At 39.2% G+C, this 20,754-nt stretch overlaps 1 protein-coding gene across 2 annotated transcripts in view; it reads left to right on the top strand.

The window, feature by feature from the left end:
- Positions 1-20,754, top strand: part of roraa (RAR-related orphan receptor A, paralog a) — a 436,248-nt gene that overhangs the window by 337,230 nt on the left and 78,264 nt on the right. The window contains exon 1 of one of the 2 annotated variants that reach the window (XM_057835949.1): positions 6,213-6,934. The exons of the other annotated variant lie outside the window; for it this stretch is intronic. Within the exon in view, the coding sequence (XP_057691932.1) occupies positions 6,763-6,934 (172 nt within the window). The 5' untranslated portion in view covers positions 6,213-6,762. Of the gene's footprint in view, positions 1-6,212; positions 6,935-20,754 lie in introns of those variants that run through there. 2 annotated transcript variants of the gene reach the window in all.

The raw sequence follows: 20,754 nt of genomic DNA, 5'->3' as shown, positions 1-20,754 counted from the left end.
TTCCACTGATGCTATCAGCTTCTGCATGATATTTGGTTCATTTAATATGGCCTATTGTTGACACAACATGAGTTAATATATTTAGTGTCCCTAATGGATCACAGGTGTCCTAATGAAACATTGTCACGGAAAGATTTATGTTCCAACGGGTGTTCAGACCTAATTTCCATATTGTATATGGTTAGGCATACCTTTATTCAATTATTGGGACACAGTAGAATGCGTCAAATGAATGATAAATATATAATTTAAAAGGGGAATAAATAAATATTCAAATCGTCTGTTACAATTGCATAGTTAATGTGCAATTCTTTCCCGGTGGAAGCATCATCATTCTCTTGCAAATACACAGCGATGCAGTCATGTTGTTAATGTCAGACACATCTAAAGAGAATGTGAAATGAGCTTCCATAATCTCCAAATTTGAAATATTCATAGCATAAACAAATATTTTGTTTTCATCCCCCAAACCCTCCCCTCTGTTTTTTTTTTTTCATTTTTAGATTTAAAATATCGTAGAGTCTGAAATCGAAGACTTGCGCTGTTTGTCTTGAGATGATACAAGCAGCAGCTTGTTCAGAGAAATGCCAAATGCAACGTGGTTATTGGCCAAGGCTGGATTGCACTAAAACCAGAATATTGTATCAGAGGGAGGCAGCTGGCTACGAGTCAGAACAGATTATCATATGAGGATGAGCGAAGAGGAGGGGGTTGACAGTGGGGGGTATATGGAAGAACGAGCGAGAGCAGCAAAGACAGGGATGGTAAGCAGGGGGCGAGAGCGAGGCGAAGAAATCATAGCGAGAAACTCATCGCCCGGTCGCTGTGGGGTGGTGGGGGATCATCCGAACCCGTTGGTCGCTATCGCCCCTTCTTCACCTGGCAAAATGAGTGTGTGAGATCTGTCAATGTGTAGGCCTGCGTGTTGGATTGGACAGTTTTTTGAGAGGTCATGGGAAGAAGCTGCGGTTCCGCTCATCTTCTCCCACACTGCTGGCAGACATCAGGCCCCCACACTGATCATTAGGAGTGGGAACCTCTTGGTACGATACGATACGATTTGCGATACAAAGCTCACGATAACGATGATCTGGCGATATGGCGATACAATGATTATCGATACATTGGTCAGGACATCATTCAATGATATTTTACAAACAACTAATAAACAGAAAAACAAGCTCCTGCTGTGAATTGGAATGAGTTTATCACAGTAGACGTCCAATCCATTTGAAGTGGGAGGGTGGCCATCCCTCCCACTTCAAACGGCTTGAACGTTTATGGCCGTCAGTGGCAGCCAATGCCAGGCAATGAGATAATTTTGGGCCATTTAAGGTCATTTACCTGTTGATTTTCAGTTATTTCCTGTTGATTTTGGGGTATTTTTTGGGTCACTTCCTGTTTATTTTGAGTTACATAACAGGAGGTGACATGGGAATCACCTAAATGAATAGGCAGTGACTCAAACTCAACAGGAAATGACCTGTAAATGCCCTAAAATGAACAGCAAGTGACCTGTAAATGCCCTGAAAGTCGGAGAGAATGACTGTAAATGCTCTGGTTTCGATTGAACCAACGTTTCTAGTCTAAATGGATTGGGCCTCGAGCACCGTCAATGCAAGGGCGTAGCTTTGGTTTCAATATTGGTAGGGACGATAACCCTGACAAAAATTAATAAAAATGAAGTCTTCCTTCAAGTAAAACACTGTGCCCACAAGCATAGCCAAACTCAACTCAAAAAAGAAAGCTCCTTTGGGTTCCTTAAAGACTACATAAATAAAAAAAGAAAACTGGGGAAAAGGGGGTAAACCTTAGTTTACTACATTTCTTACAGCTTAATTAACATTAACAGTGGAAAACATACAGGAGGATATTTATCTCAAAGCAGCTTCCTCCTAGAGTTCGAGAAATTCATATAGATTAATGTTACGCTAACTCTGATGCAGGTCGGACTATTAGTAGCAAAATTAGTGGTGTGTTCCCCAAATCCACAACATTGACGTCTTTTTACATTATTTACAGTGGGTGCTGCTGACGGAGAAAAACTAATATCCGTTGTCTTCAAAGGGGGCGGAGGAGGCGGCATGTTGCATTTCGGTCGGGGCTGTGAATGCGTGTGTGTGTGTGTGTGTGCCAATCAAACATGCATCAAAGGGGAAAACATTCAGCAAGTGAAAAGGGGTCAATGTAAGTCTGAACATAAAGATAGTACTGCAATTCACCTAATAATGCTAGGGTCAATTCCATCCTATACCTGAAGTCATGATGTAATGCAAATAAGGTTGCTTAAAAGTTGGTGGGGACAAACCTACGCCCCATGTGTCAATGCAACCTTACTACGGTAACACACTAGAAACGTCAACGGCGCGTCAAAGATCCCGCCGCAATAACGCAGTGAAACGCGGCCGTTAAAGTCAATCAGCCAATGCACACCAGTTGCAGTGCGACTGCGTGTTGGACGTGTCCCAGAAGAGCTCAATGCGAAAAGAACAGCAGAGTTTGTTATTTGACGCGAGACGCGGCCCCCCTGCGTCAATACTACTTGGTAGGATCGGAAACACGGGAATCACTCCTGAATCTGGATCTGGTCGATTTTCAAATTAATATGCAATCGTAACTTACTTTTCAAGTCCATCAGATCTCTTGAGGCTGTGTGTAGATCGGGTCACAGTTTACCTGTTGTTGGTTTACTGCTGTCTTCTCTGCTATAACAATAACCAACACGGCAGGACAGTCTCAACTCTGCTTTTAATGTCGGCGCATCAGTACCCCCGTGTTAAATACAAAACCCTCCTACCACAACAAAACAAGTAGGAACTAATATTCACTTAGGAACTAAAATTATACAACATAAAATGTAGAATATAAATGAATACTACATCACATCAAAACATAATAAAATAAATAATAGCCCATGTAAATAGAATAAATTGAAATTATCGAAAACACTCGTAATTAAATAATAAGAATAATACACAAATCCTGCTACACAATTAAATTTATACATTTCTGTGTGGTGCTTTAACTTAAGAAAAACCATCAATAAAGCTTAGAAAATGTTCATAAGAAAAAAAAATGATTGAGGCATTTAATTTGTAAAATACATGTTAAAATCTTTGTCATTGGAATTGCTTTTCGCTTTAGCTCAGAACTTTTTTTTTTCTTCTTTCTTTCAAGAAAGCTGACCAATACGCGGGGTCTGAAAGGAAAATTGTTGTTGTTTTATTGTCTTTGAATACCCGATATTCTCGCGCGATCTTGCAATCCTCGCGTGAACCGATCGAGCCGCTCCACAGACACACTGCTCGTGAAACGCATCCTATGGAATTGACGCCAAGCGTCACTGGTGCGTTGTCGCGGCGGAATCGTTGACGCGATGTTGACGTTTCTGGTGTGTTACCGGGGTTAGAGTTAACCGAGACTCTATTATAGTGGAAGATTTTAGGTAGCAACTTGTTGGTTGTAGGGTTGTTCCGATCATGTTTTTTTGCTCCCGATCCGATCCTTTTAGTTTGAGTATCTGCCGATCCCGATATTTCCCGATCCGATTGCTTTTTTTTGCTCCCGATTCAATTCCAATCATTCCCAATAATTTTTCCCAATCATATACATTTTGGCAATGCATTAAGAAAAAAATGAATAAAACTTGGACGAATATATACATTCAACGTACAGTACGTAAGTACTGTATTTGTTTATTATGACAATAAATCCTCAAGATGGCATTTACATTATTAACATCCTTTCTGTGAGAGGGATCCACGGATAGAAAGACTTGACTTTGTATATTGTGACTAAATATTGCCATCTAGTGTATTTGTTGAGCTTTCAGTAAATGATACTGTAGTCATGCCCAAATGCATGATGGGAAGTGGAACCATGACTGTGCATAGTGCTACCAATTGATATATCTTCTCTGCGTTGGCAAATAACATAAGGTGTTAAGATTAAGATCAATTGCCATCTTGCTTCCCCAAATTGCTTCTCATGATTTTCCTAATCGTAGGGAAAGGGATTGTAAGGATTTAGCCAATTAAAAACAGGCTCCAAAGGCTGCCAAAATTCACTCTACTCATTTTACGCTGCCTTTTATCTCTCTATATAGGTAAAACGGCGCCATTACAGATTGAGCGCGACAATGCGTGAGTGGTTCGTGCAGCGCATGCATTAATTGCGTTAAATATTTTAACGTGATACATCTTTTTAAAAAATCCATTACCGCCGTTATTAGGATAAATTTGATAACCCTACCTTAAGCCTAAACTAAAGACTCTGGAAGAGTGAAACATAATATGTCTGTAATGTTAAATACAATTAGAAAACGATTTAATTAAATATATATATAATATATATATATATATATATATATATATATATATATATATATATATATATATATATATATATACAGTGCCTTGCAAAAGTATTCGGCCCCCTTGAACCTTGCAACCTTTCGCCACATTTCAGGCTTCAAACATAAAGATATAGAATTTTAATTTTTTGTCAAGAATCAACAACAAGTGGGACACAATCGTGAAGTGGAACAAAATTTATTGGATAATTTAAACTTTTTTAACAAATAAAAAACTGAAAAGTGGGGCGTGCAATATTATTCGGCCCCCTTGCGTTAATACTTTGTAGCGCCACCTTTTGCTCCAATTACAGCTGCAAGTCGCTTGGGGTATGTTTCTATCAGTTTTGCACATCGAGAGACTGACATTCTTGCCCATTCTTCCTTGCAAAACAGCTCCAGCTCAGTGAGGTTGGATGGAGAGTGTTTGTGAACAGCAGTCTTCAGCTCTTTCCACAGATTCTCCATTGGATTCAGGTCTGGACTTTGACTTGGCCATTCTAACACCTGGATACGTTTATTTTTGAACCATTCCATTGTAGATTTGGCTTTATGTTTTGGATCATTGTCCTGTTGGAAGATAAATCTCCGTCCCAGTCTCAGGTCTTGTGCAGATACCAACAGGTTTTCTTCTAGAATGTTCCTGTATTTGGCTGCATCCATCTTCCCGTCAATTTTAACCATCTTCCCTGTCCCTGCTGAAGAAAAGCAGGCCCAAACCATGATGCTGCCACCACCATGTTTGACAGTGGGGATGGTGTGTTCAGGGTGATGAGCTGTGTTGCTTTTATCACCAAATTTATCGTTTTGCATTGTGTCCAAAAAGTTCAATTTTGGTTTCATCTGACCAGAGCACCTTCTTCCACATGTTTAGTGTGTCTCCCAGGTGGCTTGTGGCAAACTTTAAACAAGTTTTTTTTCGATATCTTTGAGAAATGGCTTTCTTCTTGCCACTCTTCCATAAAGGCCAGATTTGTGCAGTGTACGACTGATTGTTGTCCTATGGACAGACTCTCCCACCTCAGCTGTAGATCTCTGCAGTTCATCCAGAGTGGTCATGGGCCTCTTGGCTGCATCTCTGATCAGTTTTCTCCTTGTTTGAGAAGAAAGTTTGGAAGGACGGCCGGGTCTTGGTAGATTTGCAGTTGGTCTGATGTTCCTTCCATTTCAATATGATGGCTTGCACAGTGCTCCTTGAGATGTTTAAAGCTTGGGAAATCTTTTTGTATCCAAATCCGGCTTTAAACTTCTCCACAACAGTATCATGGACCTGCCTGGTGTGTTCCTTGGTTTTCATAATGCTCTCTACACTTTAAACAGAACCCTGAGACTATCACAGAGCAGGTGCATTTATACGGAGACTTGATTACACACAGGTGGATTCTATTTATCATCATCGGTCATTTAGGAAAACATTGGATCATTCAGAGATCCTCACTGAACTTCTGGAGTGAGTTTGCTGCACTGAAAGTAAAGGGGCCGAATAATATTGCACGCCCCACTTTTCAGTTTTTTATTTGTTAAAAAAGTTTAAATTATCCAATACATGTTCTTCCACTTCACGATTGTGTCCCACTTGTTGTTGATTCTTGACAAAAAAATTAAATTTCATATCTTTATGTTTGAAGCCTGAAATGTGGCGAAAGGTTGCAAGATTCAAGGGGGCTAAATACTTTTGCAAGGCACTGTGTATATATATATATATATATATATATATATATATATATATATATATATATATATATATATATATATATATATATATATATATATATATATATATATTAAAAAAGGCATGGCCGATATTTTTTTGCCGATTCCGATACTTTGAAAATGACGTGATCGGACCCGATCGATCGGCATCTCTAGTTGGTTCCTTTTTATTTATTTTTTTTAGACATTGACACCTTTTTAAAACAATATCTCGATTCTTGGCAGGAGCATATCGATAACCTTTGGGCATACAAAGTATCACGATATATCACCATTTTGATATTTTATCACACCTCTACTGATCGTTCAAATCTTCAGAGATGGTGCAGGGGAGAGAAATGACATCCCCCCTCTATTTTATCCATCTTCTCTATTTTTGCTTCTGATGTCTCCGTACCCTGTCATCTTTGTCTGGCAATTTGTCCCCTTTTTACTTCACTTTATACTTGACATTGCACCACGGAGAACAAAAGTGTGAACCGGCGTCTGCTAGTTTTGACTGCAAAGATAAGAGCTCACTTAGATAAGTGGGAGTGTGCTGTGTCTAGCAGAGGCGAGCATGCTCGACTGCAATCAGCAGGAAGGCGAGCGAGCTTCCCTGCCTGAGCTCTCAGCGCCCCTACTGGCTGCACGCTGTGCCAATCAAAAGCTGAGCACGGCGGAGACGGGGGCGAGGGAGGAGTCAGAGCACAGCGCTGATGTCACAGTCACATGGATTCTGGTGTGGTCATGCTCCAAGGCTGAGAAGCAGAGAGCTGTGCTGGCCAGCTGCTGCTGAAACAGCAGTGGAAGGGGCTTTGCGCGGGGTGATAGTTGTTCTCTTATGGACCCGAAGCTTAATGATGTATTTTGTGATTTCAGCTATGAAAGGTAAGACGGAGCATAGAAAACAATGCATGCTTGTGCTGAGTAACAAGTCGGCAAGTACAGCCTCGCTATTCATTGCCTGCCAACTCTTTGCATTTCATTTCCATGGCATGAGAGTGACAGAGAGCGAGAGGGGAAATGTAATACGTTGCTTAAGAATGCATAAGCTTTCTAAAAAAAAAAAAAAAAAAGCATTATTATTAATATTTCTGACTGAATATGTTTTTCAATTTTAGTAAATGCATTTACTTGCAGTTGCTTCTCTGGGTTCAGGGCAGAAGTTTCACATTTTGGACTTTTTGATTATTGTAGATGGTAGTTATTTGATTGTATGTATTGTAGTGTGCACACAGCTCTGTCAGCGGGGTGTCCCTGTCGCTATATTTTCCCCGCACAGTTCTTAATCCCGTTGTTCCAGTCCAGAGGACGTGTCAGTCGTGCAGGAAGATGTGCGTGGCTGTGTTGAACGCGGGTCGCAGACAGGCGGCAAAGCGCTTGCACGACTGGCAGACGATGGGATGAGGTGTATGTGCATGTGCAATAACCATGTGTGTATGAGAGTGCTCCACTGACCTATTTTTTTGGGGTGGGGGGTAGTCGTGTTTGCATGTGTGGCCATGAGACCCTGAATAGGTCCTCCCCGTCTGTGTGATGATGATCTAGGATGCCAAATCCCAACTCTTCCACCCCCTCTATTATGCAGTCAAAAATGCATGCACACATCACATGCACTCACACATGTACACAGACAGACAGTTAAAGTGTAGTCATACTTTTCTCATGCATGGTTGCACACACGCACACGTAAACACCGATTGTACATTTGAGCGTGCACCTCACACATTTGAATACAGTGATTCCTCAGTGCAGACAAATGTTAGGACTCGTATGCAGGACATGCTCACGTGCACACGCGATGCAAATGGCTTGAATAACAAGTCATGAGGGACTAAGAGCTGTCATTTTGTGTTAAATGCAAAGCAAAAAGATCCAAATAACGGTGCAGTGTGGCGTTGACTGCTTTTTCCTTGCTTTCCACCTGTCAAATGTTCATTTTTGCTTCTAAACAATAAATCACATAATGTATTTATACAAACACTAACCAAAAATACACATTCCATACAGTTCCTAGCTTTCTGAATGAATTAATGTTGTATGAACTCACTTGCCTTGTGTTCCATTTTGCCAATTCCGCTGCATGAGATTAATTCAGTGGTTTGAGATTATTTGCATTTGTTTTGTGTTATTATGAAAATTGCATTTTGGTTTAAGCGCGACCAACAAACATGAACATTGATCCTGTGTCCTTTAGATTGGATTTGAAATGAAATCCTTCATTTGAATGATTGTATGTCCATCAGGTACACGCTTGTGTTGACATACGACCAATGAAGAAAAAAATGTATTTTTCTTTGTAACTTTTTGTCATGTTTTTCTTTTTGATACGGGAAGATGTTTTCACTATATTTAGTACGTCTATCTACTCTATTGATGAGGACAGATGTTTGGTTTAAAATGAGACAAGCGCGTGAACATTAAGATTTTTCCAGTTCTTTACTGTTTTTTGGGGGGGGGAATAATAATTTTAACAGTTTTACCATGTTAGCGGACATTTACAAGAGTGGAATCTTATAATAAGAGAGACTTTTGTGTGGCCTAGCCAGCACCTTCTCGGCCCCCTCCATCTCTATCCTGCCTCCCTTTCCCCACCACTGTCTCTGAAGTACCTAATTACCTGTAATGGAAACATCCCTCTCATTACCCCATGCAAATGAGGCAGCCTACTCAGCACAATTAGAATGAAAAAACCCAGTTACATCATTAAAGAAAGTTCTTTGATGTGCTTATTGACAGATTTTATTATTATTATTAAGTCTAACCCCTTCATTAGAGCAGAGAAGGCTATCTATAGCTGCCAGTTTGTGGGGTTTTTTTTTTGGAAAGATGTCTGCGCGCGTGCAGACTGTGCATAAATATGTGATTTAGTGGGAGTGTGTACTAGACTGTAAAAAATGTTCAGGGTCTTCAGAGGACATAAGGCCAAATGTCTCATGATATGCGCTTTGAGGTCATGTTACGGCTGTAAATATTTGCCGTACGTATGTTCCTCTTTGTCTCTCGCCATTAGCGGCCCATTGCAAAGCTGTAGGTCTTTACACATTAAAGCAGAGGTTAACAAGATTGGCAATTATCCACTCAGAGCCTCAGGAAATAGAGAGCCAAAGGAAAAATGGCTGCAGATTAAGATGAAGGCAAATATAGCGCAAGTTACCTGAAAGGATTTAAAAATAATGACATGATTAACAAAGAGAGCTAATTTAGGTAAGTGTTCGTAGTGTGCTCCATGTATTTTTATAGCATACATTAAAATTGAATACATAAAGAAATATTTTTATTTGAATTTTTCCTTACTTTAGGATTTAATTTCCAGTTCCGACTGAAATTAATGAGATAATTTCAGAGCAGCAGACCAATAAAAATCAGGCTGACAGACGGAGTGCGTGCATCGGTCCTTTCTTTTTCTTCTCAGTCAGCGGCACAGGAAGTGCAATGGCGTCCCCACGGGTTATTAACGTGTACGAGGTGTGCCACTTGGTGGCGTGCATAGTGATATTTGCACACCGGCTGCCTTCCTAGCTCTTTAATGAGATATTGACTGCCCATGGTGAACATGGATTTTTTATTTAACTCTATGATAGAATAGAGGGAAGGATGGTCATCATCACACAATGTTAATTTTTTTTACTTACTGTGCATTTGCCATTCACACCAGAATTTCTATCAATCAATCAAAATCAATCAATCAATCAAATTTATTTATATAGCCCTTTACAAAACCCAAAATGTCCCCAAAGTGCTTTACAACAAAGACAAACATGGCTCATAGTAAATATAAGGCAGGAAAGTATTATACAATGGCATTAGGAAGGGGAAAAAAAGGATAAAGAAACGAAACAACGCATCACGATAAAAGTCAGACAGCAAATAAAACAATAAAACAGATAAAATCCGAAAACATTAAAAACCCTAAAGAAATAAAACCAGGCTAAACTAATCTTGGGGAAAGGCAAGTCTAAAAAGGTGTGTCTTTAAACGAGATTTAAAAAGGCCCAAATTTGTAGTGGTGCGGATTTCAGGTTCATCAATTACTGTTAATGGTTACTAGCCCTTGCATAGTTTCACTGTTTTCTAAAAATAAATAAATGGGATCATAATAATAAAAAACATTTTCTAATGATGATGTAAAAAAAAGCTTGTGGCTCTATTTATTCACACAATGTGCATGCCCAAACATTTAATGTGTCGTTAATTGCTCTCTAAAACCTTCAACCTCAAGCTTCTTTTTGGGCGGTGGCGTGTGAAGCGCCTGGTGGCTCTGTCACTCGCTGTGTCACACCTTGTGGTGCTGACAGATCCGTCCAATCACTGGCCAGGTTAGGTAATACTCTCGTCCTTGCACCAATCAAACAGCGGGGAACAAGAAAGCTGTGTCAGATAAGTATCAGGCTACGTGAGATTGCCTTTTTTTCATGAGTTAGAAATGTCATTTTTATTTTCTTACTGTTAAGCTAAATGTATATTCACTGTATACACAATATATGCTTGATCATTTATAGATGCGTCCTCATGTCATGCAGCATTTAACTGCTGACACGACTTCCTCTGTCAGCACTGCTTAGATCATCATTTACCACATCCAGATAATGTTTACGCTTCTTTTTGAGGCAGGTCCTTCTTTGAGCTTTAACAAAACTGCAAATTCCAAAGAAATTGCATTATGGAAAATGTTCTTCTTCTATGGTAGCTTAACTGAGGTTTATATTTACTGTATACGCACATCTTATTTGACATTAGTTTTAGTTAGGTGAGGTTCCTTACATACTTTTGATCCCAATAAAAATGGAATCATGGATTCCAGAGGTAGAAATGACAGTGACAAAAGAATTCTCCAGCATTCTTTGCAAATTTGAGGTAATGTTGGTAAAAAAAAATCTAAATTAAGAAAAGCCGCAAAAACCAATTTGGTTTGCAGTACAAACAATGAGTGTTAGACTACTGGTTTATCACCGTTCTCAAGGTGTATCCTCGTAATTTATCCGTCGCTTTTCTGTTTACGGCGTGCTTTCTATTTGTGTAGGGGAAGATTAATAACCGGGATAAATAGTTTTCTTCCCCATTTGTGCCTGTTTGCCCTCATAAACCGTTCAGCTTAGAAGTTGTTTTTATGGCGAAGGTGTTTCCCCCTTTTTTTTTTTTATTCAGTGTTTTGTATCGTGTTTTGCCGCTGTGGGGCCTCTGGAGGGCTGTCCGTTCATAGGTGTTTTTGAAGTTGCATCAAAGAGGGAAAGGGGGAGAAAAAGCATTATTGATTTTGCGTTTTGTCTGACTCAAACACAAGAGGATGTTAAAAACACGTAAGGCATTTAAGGTGTTGAGTGTGTTGAGCCGGAGGGAAATGAGGGTGGGGATAAGGGAGGAACTGCAAAAGGTTGAAGGTGAATAGGAACTTGAGACTACGTTAATGTATATGTCCCAAGAGTCAGCGGCTCGGTCCCCTGACTCCTATCATTCACTGGCCTGTTCTTAATGGCGGAGTCGGTAAAGTCTCTTATTGTGGTGATGCTCCAAGAGGCGTGTGAATCCTCGGATAGTTGGCCTGCTTCTCTTTGAAACAACAAGCGGCTTTCTTGTAATTGTAATCAGATCTCATGCTGGCAGCGCGTAAGAGGAGCGTTGTTAATGTCCTTTATCGCTTCAGTCTCCTCATGTGTCCACCCAGCAGAGGTGTGGTGAGCCAGGAGCCTGTTTACACCCATTTGTACCGAATAGCACACTGTATGTGAGGCTACGTCTACTCTAGGACGGATATTTTTTTACCTTGTAATTCAGACAATATTTTATACCTGTCCGCACTACGTTTAAGGTGCTTTTATAAATACCACGCTCCTGCAAGAGAGGCCTGCATGTGTGACGTCATCGTCCGAGTGGGTCACCTCTGAACTGGAAGCTTTTTTTCGGTTTTATTCGATGTCTTTTCCAGAGATATTCAAGCGTAAAATTAACAAGCTTTTTCAGTTGTTAGAAGAGCAGGAAAGCCGTGTCTGTACCAGTTGCCTCCATTCCATTGTTTACAATGCCATAATATGTAATGGTAATGGCACGCTCTGTGACGTCACTTCCTTTTTTCTGATTATTATACTGATAGCCTCACTATACTAGGCGGCTTAGGGGCCGTTCATGAAATTACGCGCCCCCGTACCCTGTGTAATAAAATCTCCAAACAAGAGGTACGTTAATGTAGCTGACATGCCATGACATCTAGTATAGCTAGCTAGTATAGCTGACATCTAGTCTAACTAATTACACGTTTAAGGTCATTATCCATCCTAGTGTAGTTAGTGAATTTCTTTTTGAAATTGTAGAATGTTCAGTTCACAATGGAGCATAGATAATTGCATTTCAGGATCCCAAAATTTGGCAAAGGTAACACTTTTCATTAGAGCCGCAGCTACCGCAGTAGATTAATCGATGAATTAGTTAGCTGGAATAATGGAGTAATCGGATAAGGAACATAAAAAATTAAGATACCTGAACTGAGCCTCAAACGTTATAAAAAAAAAAAAAAAGAGGATCAAAGTACAACAAAAGAACAACTGGCTAACTTCCATAGTAAAAGTCCGCTAGCTTAAATGCTATAAAATGTGAACATTTTTTATTTTTTTTTATTTTTTTATAATGCTCTTAACAAATGGTTCAAACACATTTACCTACAAAATCTGCTGTATATATTGATAAACTAAATTATAAATGTATTTAAAAACATTTTTTTAAAAACTTCGCTTATGTTGGTCTTAACAGGGAACAGCTGGATTCAGCCATGTGAAATAAGTTATGTCCTATTCACTGTTGCCACTAGAGGGCAGTGTATCCACCCGAATCAATAAAACTCGATGCAAACACTTTCAAAACAAACCATTACGACGCCACTTTAAATGAGTACTCGAAGCAGCAAAATTTATTTGAATCGTTTTTCTCGTGGAATTACTCGAGTTAATCGATTAATCGTTGCAGCACCACTTTTCATCGCCCCTTTGTAGGTCTGCTGGTTTCTGTTTCATTCGTCATACTTTCATTGTTGTCAGTTGATTCGTCCAAATATTCTTCATTCATATTAAAAATAGAATATCCTAAAAAGGGAGCTATTAGCCCTTAAAATTCGGTTACAAGATGAAGTCAAATAAACATTTGCTGTTCATACCGACCGTTGAGAAAATGCACTGTACCATATTGTGTTCATTTTATTTGTTTGTTTAAATGACTAATTGTACACTTGGGGTATTGTAAAATTGAAATGCACTATTTGCGTAGTCTGATCAGGGATCTGCTGAACTGTACTGCGGAAACCTGAATTGTAGGTCCTCCCAAGAGAAGCGATCAACCGTGTTTCCACCAAGCACTCCTGTTCTTCAGTCTAGTTTGCATAGAATGCAATACTGTAGGTAGATTTCATTACATTTGGGCACGACGAACCTAATAAATCAATAAGGTTTGTTGGTGTTGTCAATCCATCTTCTCTGTTTAAAAATAATCCCTTCCCCGTTTACTTTGACTTTGGGAAACTATACGGCTGGCTAGCTTGCATGACTAAACATGTTTTTATTTTTTCGGGGGGCTAATACCTATGTACGCCACTCAAAAGTAACTAATCATCTTTTTTTTGTGTGTGGAATGCTAAACTGTTGGCTTAAAAACACTTCTGTTTGCACTTTGTGTTCGAGCTGAAAAACTCATATGGTGCAAGGTGTCATAAAATGCCCTGGCCAATGGTAATACGCCATTAAATAAGTAGTCATTGGCATCAAGGAAATACAGTATGATCGACTCTTCCAAGATGTGTAGAATATGTCTGTTAGAGAGGAAATGTAACATTGGTTGTTAGCGGAAAACATTTGTCTTTGCTGCAAATTAATGTTTTTTTGTACTGCTGAGAGCTTATTAAACAGCACAATTCAATGGTTTGACAGATGTTTCAATATTGCTTTACAGTTGAGTGTTTTTAAAGATGATTCGATTTGAATGGTTGAATGATTTGACTGGAGATAAAATGATCTTGTAAGACATTTATTTTTCATCTACTTAGGGATTAGAGTATGTGCTATATTTATAATTTATAATTCTAAATATTTTGGTAAGAGGGGGCAAGAAGTATTGCTAGTTTGGTTGTCGTAACGAGTCAGCGGCAGTCCGTTTGTAACATAGTCGAACTAATGTCCTTGAAGCCCTCTCCTCTCTCTGTGCTTTTGCCAGTAAAGAAAAGACTGTACATGTTGACGGCTCTGTCAGAAGTGTAGCACGAGAATGCTGTAGAGTTGGCCCGATGATGGGTCAAAGGTCACGACATACAAAGTCACCCTCCCCTGTGCTCCATGGAGACAGACTGCTCCAGCTAGGGACCCTGGCAGAGAGGAAAGGATGAAAAATGAGAGGTGCATGGAATTCTGATGAGCTGAGGGCACGGGCGGAGCTATAACAAAGGTCGTCGCTACATGCGCTCTGCCACTTTATCACAAAGGGAGAGAATTGCAAGTGGTGTTTGATTATAAATCCTAGAATAAGCCTCTGCGGATGCTACTTGTACAACAGTATCTGATGGAAGAGGTAACAATTAGAAGTCCTCCTGAGCAGCAGAGGGTGCTGTTCAAACAAAGGCAAACAATCAAAACTTTACACTCCAGAATCTTTGCATAACTTCATGTAGTCGCATGCTTGCTATTTCAAGAAAAGCGTCCATGCGCTCACTAAAGAGTTAAAGCTCAAGTTTAGTGCCATGAGGCGCTCGCTGTCTGAAAGAAAGACACATTAAAAGAAACAACACTGTCATCATGAATAACAAAGAAAAATAGCCTTGCTGGAACAGTCTCTTAAAGATTGATTTTTATGCTCATGCATACATTTGAAATAGAAGAAATGCTGCTTCAGTGCTAATTACCAAGATGAAAGGAAAAGGAATATGCAAGGCAATGAACTTTGTTTAAAGGCATTGCACATGGCTGTTTCAGGGACATGGCACTTTAATGAAATCCAGCCTTGTTTACAAACTTTAGGAGTGTGTGAAAAGGATACTTTGAAACTGTTTTCTTAGAATTAATTTTTCTGAAGAATAGGATGCACTCACTTTGAAAGCCAAGTTGACAACAACCCTTGTCCACATTTCTTATCTGTTGAATCTCAATTGCACTTTTTTTTTTTTTTTGATTGTACAATTTCCTGCTCATACGCTTCATTAAGACATTCCATTACAAGATCAATGTCTCAGGTACTATACATACACCCGCAACTACACTCCCTACAATTTAATCATTGTTGCTAACTGTGAGTGAGACAGGTAACTGGTCCAACCAATCTAAGGGCACATGTAGACAAATAACTGGCCTGGCGATAAATATTCTTTTTTATCTAGGTCATTTTATTCTCAGGTCTTGATTGTAACTGGACTCTTCTTGCTGTCTTTGAAGACGTTGTGCCTCTCATCTGAGGAAACGTAATCAGTTCATGCAACAACACTAGCCTGGATTTTTGTGTGTCACGAGAGGCTTTTCTTTGTAGGAGACCTAAATATTTACTTACTTTCTTTGGAATGGATCAAAGAATCGCATTTTATGTGGGACCACTTACAATAATGTCTGTCAGTTAATTTTTTCCACTTCAAAACCTAGTCAATCTTAACTAGCCTTATTGCAAAAAGCCTGGCCAAATGAGACATGAGACGAAACCAGAACAGTCAAGTTGTGATTAGTTCAATACCATGAGAATAGTTAACTACTCACAATCATTCAGAATTTAGATATTATTTGACAATTACATATTTGTGCCTGCCCGTACTTAGCTGTGATAGACTTTAGCACTCCTGTGACCCTCATGGGGATGAGCAATGCAAAATTTGAATTGATAAGTAAATTAATATTTGTACAAGAGGCTCAATGAATTTGAAACTTAGGCTAGGTTCATACTGCAGGTCTAAATGCACGAATCCGATTTTTTTGTGTTTTTCTGATTTGAGTAAGGGAATTAACTCGACGGTCTGAACGGGACAGGTCGCATGAAAGTGGACCATTTCAAATGGGAGAGGTAACGATCTAGGTCACTTTCGTGTGTGGTTAAAATCCAATATGGGCCACATTTTTCCAGAATATGGCTGCGGTCCGAACTGTCAAGTCCCCCTAATCAGAATCTATGCAGCAATTATGTCAGCAAAGCGCGAGAGAGACAAGGCGCTATGTTAGCGATAGAGCTGTGCATTAGCGTTAGCACCAAGCTTGAACGGGGCTTTTAGGGAAGAGGCGAGCTTGACAACAGTCATGAAAAAAAATAAAATGAACAGTCATTAAAAAATAAAATGGGGGTTATCTGTGCTCCAAATGATTAATATTTCTAGATTTCCTACACGGCCGAGAGACGCGGCAAACTGTCCGTATATAAGTGCGTCATGCACGCATCAATCTATGTGAATTTTGATTATAAGACTAAGCGTGATTATTTATGTCTGTTATTTGTGTCTTCTTTTTGGAAATCAAAATATTATCACCTTAGAATGCTTTTGAGCCAGCATTTGTTTTGATGCTCCTGCGCGTACAGGTCAATTTGCACGGCGCATCTCGGACTGCGAATTAGTGCGCATGCGTGATACATGAACGGGCTTAATAGACAAAAGCAGTCTGAATGGGCACACACAAAAAAAAAAAAAAAAAAAACATATAACAACAAATCGGAATTGTGCATTAAGACCTGCAGTATGAACCTAGCCATAGAGACCTATTTTTGTACTATCCATCTTTAAATCTAGATTAGTACGAGTCTGAGCCAAGCGAAGTTTTGAACCAGAATTTGGTTATTTCCTGGACAGGCCCTCTTTGGTGCCATAGTAGGTACCTTTTTTCCATGAAATTGTCACTTTGGTTGGTCTACCAAATACAAAACACATGAGGCATGGGTCGGGCTTGCACTAAAATACATTTACGTAGAATTTTGCGCAGAAATCTACGAAAATAGGACTCGGTGTATGAGTTTATCAGCAGGGGGCAAAAGGGGTTAACTTGTCTGTGGAGAGATCCTTGACCTATCTGAGATGAGGTCCCTGCCCCCCTCCCTGCAATGTAGAACATCTGATTGCTGATTATGAGTTTATTCCCCATCGCGCTGAGCCTTTTGCACGTCAGGATCCATCCCTCACCGGCTGAACTGATTAAGGAGCTGGAGATGGTGCTCCAGCTCTTAGCGATTGCTCAAAGAGTGCAGCTGGCAATCACCCACCACCGTCTCCTATGGGGGAGGGAGGGGATTGTTTTGTTTTGTTGTTTTCGAGTGGATTTTTGGGCTTATTGTTGTCTTTGCTCCCCTGGGCTTTCTTGTTTCTAGAATAAGAGCTTTCTTAGTGCTGAGTGCGGGTCCTTGTCAAGCAAGCCACTCAGCTCAGGCGGGTCCAGCCCAGACAACAAACGTGTCAGCAAAGAGAGTCTCGGGATGTGCTTATGATCGCTCTCTAAGAGGAGCCTAATTTGGGCAAAAAGGAGCTTGATGTTAAAAAAAGCTTAGCTCATTTTCAAAGCTCTATGAATCCAACACACGGGACAAAAGCATCAGTTAAATTGAAGGAAATAGCTCCACAGTTGCTCGAAAAATGTATCCTTATGTAAACTTTTAAGGGCTTATGTGCTGTTAAATGGATTTGTGTCAACGGAAAACACATTTCCCAGCAAAAGACGGGCACGCCTGCTTTATTTGCTCGCAGGGATCTGTCGCTTGGTTACAAATCAGCAGCTGTCATCTCAGGGCTTTGTTTTGTCAATAGTTGGAGGGGAGAGGAAGACAACCGTATTCCAACTGCACTGATGGCTGTTTTAATGCCTTTAATGTGTTTCTTGGGGCAGCAAAGGAGAGTGCGCCCAAACAGAGCATTCTCAATTACTATCAGTCCTGCACAGGCCGCCGTCTAATGGCATCCCACTGTCATCATACAAAAATGCACTGCAAAAGATTCAGTGTTTACAAATAAAAAGATTCATTATGTGTTTTCATTTGCAAATGTACTGTTTTATGATAGTACATTAACTGTAAGCTGCTATAAAATGCACTACAATGATCAGACCCTGATATGATTTTTTTCTTGCAACTCATTCACTGTCGGTGACAGTGATTGACATAATATCCATTTTAATTGGAATGTCTGGCATTGAATGATCACATTTTTGGTGCCTTTGACGGCGATAGACGTCCAATCAAATCTGGCTGGGAGTGTTGGCAGTGATCGAGCGACAATGGCAGCCAATGACTACATGAAATTCATTCATGAATTCATGAAGTAACGTTAAAGGCCTTAGAACAATAGAAGGAGTGTTGATATATTTCTTTAGGTTTCAGCTAGGGCTGTCCCAAACGACTAATTTTCTCCCGATTAGTCAGCCGACTATTTTTACGATTAGTCGACTAATCTAATAATTTAAAAAAATATATATATATATATATTTTTTTTGTTTCCTAATTTAGCAATGAAATTTTTGTTGACGCTTATCAATTCACAAAAAACATATTGGAACACTTAAATTATTTATTAAAGTACAAATAAACACGTAAATAACAATAATAAATCACAAATAAACAATGAGTTCAAATGCTGATAGAATTAACTAGTGTAGCATCCCGATTGAAAAGATGGTCTCTTAAACTGATGGTTTACAACTTTTATTCCATCCTTGATGTAATCACACTGTAAAAGCTACGGTGCACACAAATAAAACAACACAATTAGAAATTAACGAAAACTTTTCACCTTTTTCTTTTTAAACCTTATTTATATATCAATGAATTGCCTATATGAATTGCCTTTACCTTAATTTATTACCTTATCATTGACAATCTCTCCCTTAAGAGCAATCACTGTATATACTGTATATATTTATGACCTTTTAACCTTATATAATTTTCTATACCATAAAATAAACCATAACATGAAATAAACCTTTCAGTTAGCATTAAGAACAATACTAATAGCACTTATAGGCCCATTGTCAATGAAACATTATTATTTAGTAAGGCGACAGCACCCTCTGGTGTACAAAAAATGAAAAGACAAAAAAAAAAAAAAAATTACAAACTGGGTTACGTCGCTTGAGGTGTTTATTCACGGCCTACGTGCAGCCAAGCTTGGCATTGAAGAGACAGGACGGAAGAGTGTACGCTCCTTTGTTTCTTTGAAATAAGTCAATGTTTTGGACACTCTGGTGCGCTTTTTTGGCTTTGTGTCGCTTTCCCCGCTTGCATACAGAGCATCTGACATTATGAACTTTCCGCGCATATATTTTTTTAACCCTTCATTAACCGTCGACGGGATGTTGTGCTCGTCGACGGATTTACGTCATCGATGACGTCGACTATGTCAACTAGTCGGGACAGCTCTAGTTTCAGCATTTAAAGTTTTAATATTCCAAAGTTACTGTGTGGTCAGTTTTTTTTAGCATCTCTGGTTTACCTATCATCACCAATGGCAGCCAATGAGTTAACACTCAAAGTTTCCCGGGAAGATCATTTGTTGGGTATAATTAGAGGACTATAAGGACTAGGCATGTGCCGGTATGTGATTTTGACGATAAGGTAACCTTGGGCAAAAATACCGCGGTTTCACTTTATTGCAATTATAGCTCAAAAATGTGTTACTTTGAGATGTATGGGTTTTTTTTTTTTTTTTTCTGAACATATTTGCAAACTGGAACATGAATATAATGTTAAAATAAATAAACAAAAAAAATTACATTTTGAATGAAATTAAAATGAATAGAACTTATAGACTACCCACATGCACAGCTGAGATCGCTCACAATTAGAGGAAGAACAAATATAATTGCAGTAAGAAAATTAAAAAACACTTCTAAATAAAATTAAAAAATATTTACTGCACGACTTTTTTTTTTTGGAGGGGGCAAAAAGCTCAAGTGAAATTTCGCCATTTTCAGCCACTGTGTCAACTGTAGTCTACATGTCATGCCTTTGTGTTAATAAGTTAAAATGTAAATATTGTTGTGTAAAGGTTTCATCTAAAAACAATGAGACCTGTCCTTTTCCAGCAAACGAGCATTTTTGGTTAGGGCAAGATCATCTGTCGCAGTTAGCGATCTTTGACACTATTCTTTTTCCCTTCATTCAAGCTTTTTTCTCAGTGGCCATGAGATTTTTAACCTCGGCGAAGTTGCTCTCCCAGCTAAGACTAGGCTAACATTCGTCTCTGTAAGTTTTTAGTTAGTTTGTATTGTGAATTTGAAAGGGAAATGTGTTTTTTATTTTTGACGAACTTTTTCATGGTGTTCATGGATTGAAAGGAAAATGTGTTTTTTATTTTTGGTAAACTTTTTCATGGTGTTCATGGATATAACTTTCTCACATTCTGTTTTGTTTGTGCTAATGAAGCTACTCACGATTGTAAAAATACTATTGTACAACGTTTTAAATTCATTTTGTATATTTCAGTTAACATGACTTGAGACATCCGTAAATTCAAGAAAAGTATGCCTTGTGTTTGGAGTGTTTCTTTTTTGGTTCGCTGGCTCTCTAGCAGAATAGCGTCACTGACACAAACAGTAACAACCGGAGAGGGAGGGGTGAGCGCTGCCACTCCAAGACACTTCTGGCTGCACTTTCGGGACATGTAAAATAGCGAATACCGTACTACGGTATGACGGAAAATTTTAGTGGTTTTGAAACAGTGACGTTTTCATACCACGGTAAACCATGAAACCGGTAACCGGCACATGCCTAATGAGGACATTGGATGT

Source organism: Corythoichthys intestinalis, chromosome 5 (genome assembly GCF_030265065.1).
Source record: "Corythoichthys intestinalis isolate RoL2023-P3 chromosome 5, ASM3026506v1, whole genome shotgun sequence".
Lineage (NCBI taxonomy): Eukaryota > Metazoa > Chordata > Actinopteri > Syngnathiformes > Syngnathidae > Corythoichthys > Corythoichthys intestinalis.
This window is presented reverse-complemented; position numbering and strand designations above follow the sequence as displayed.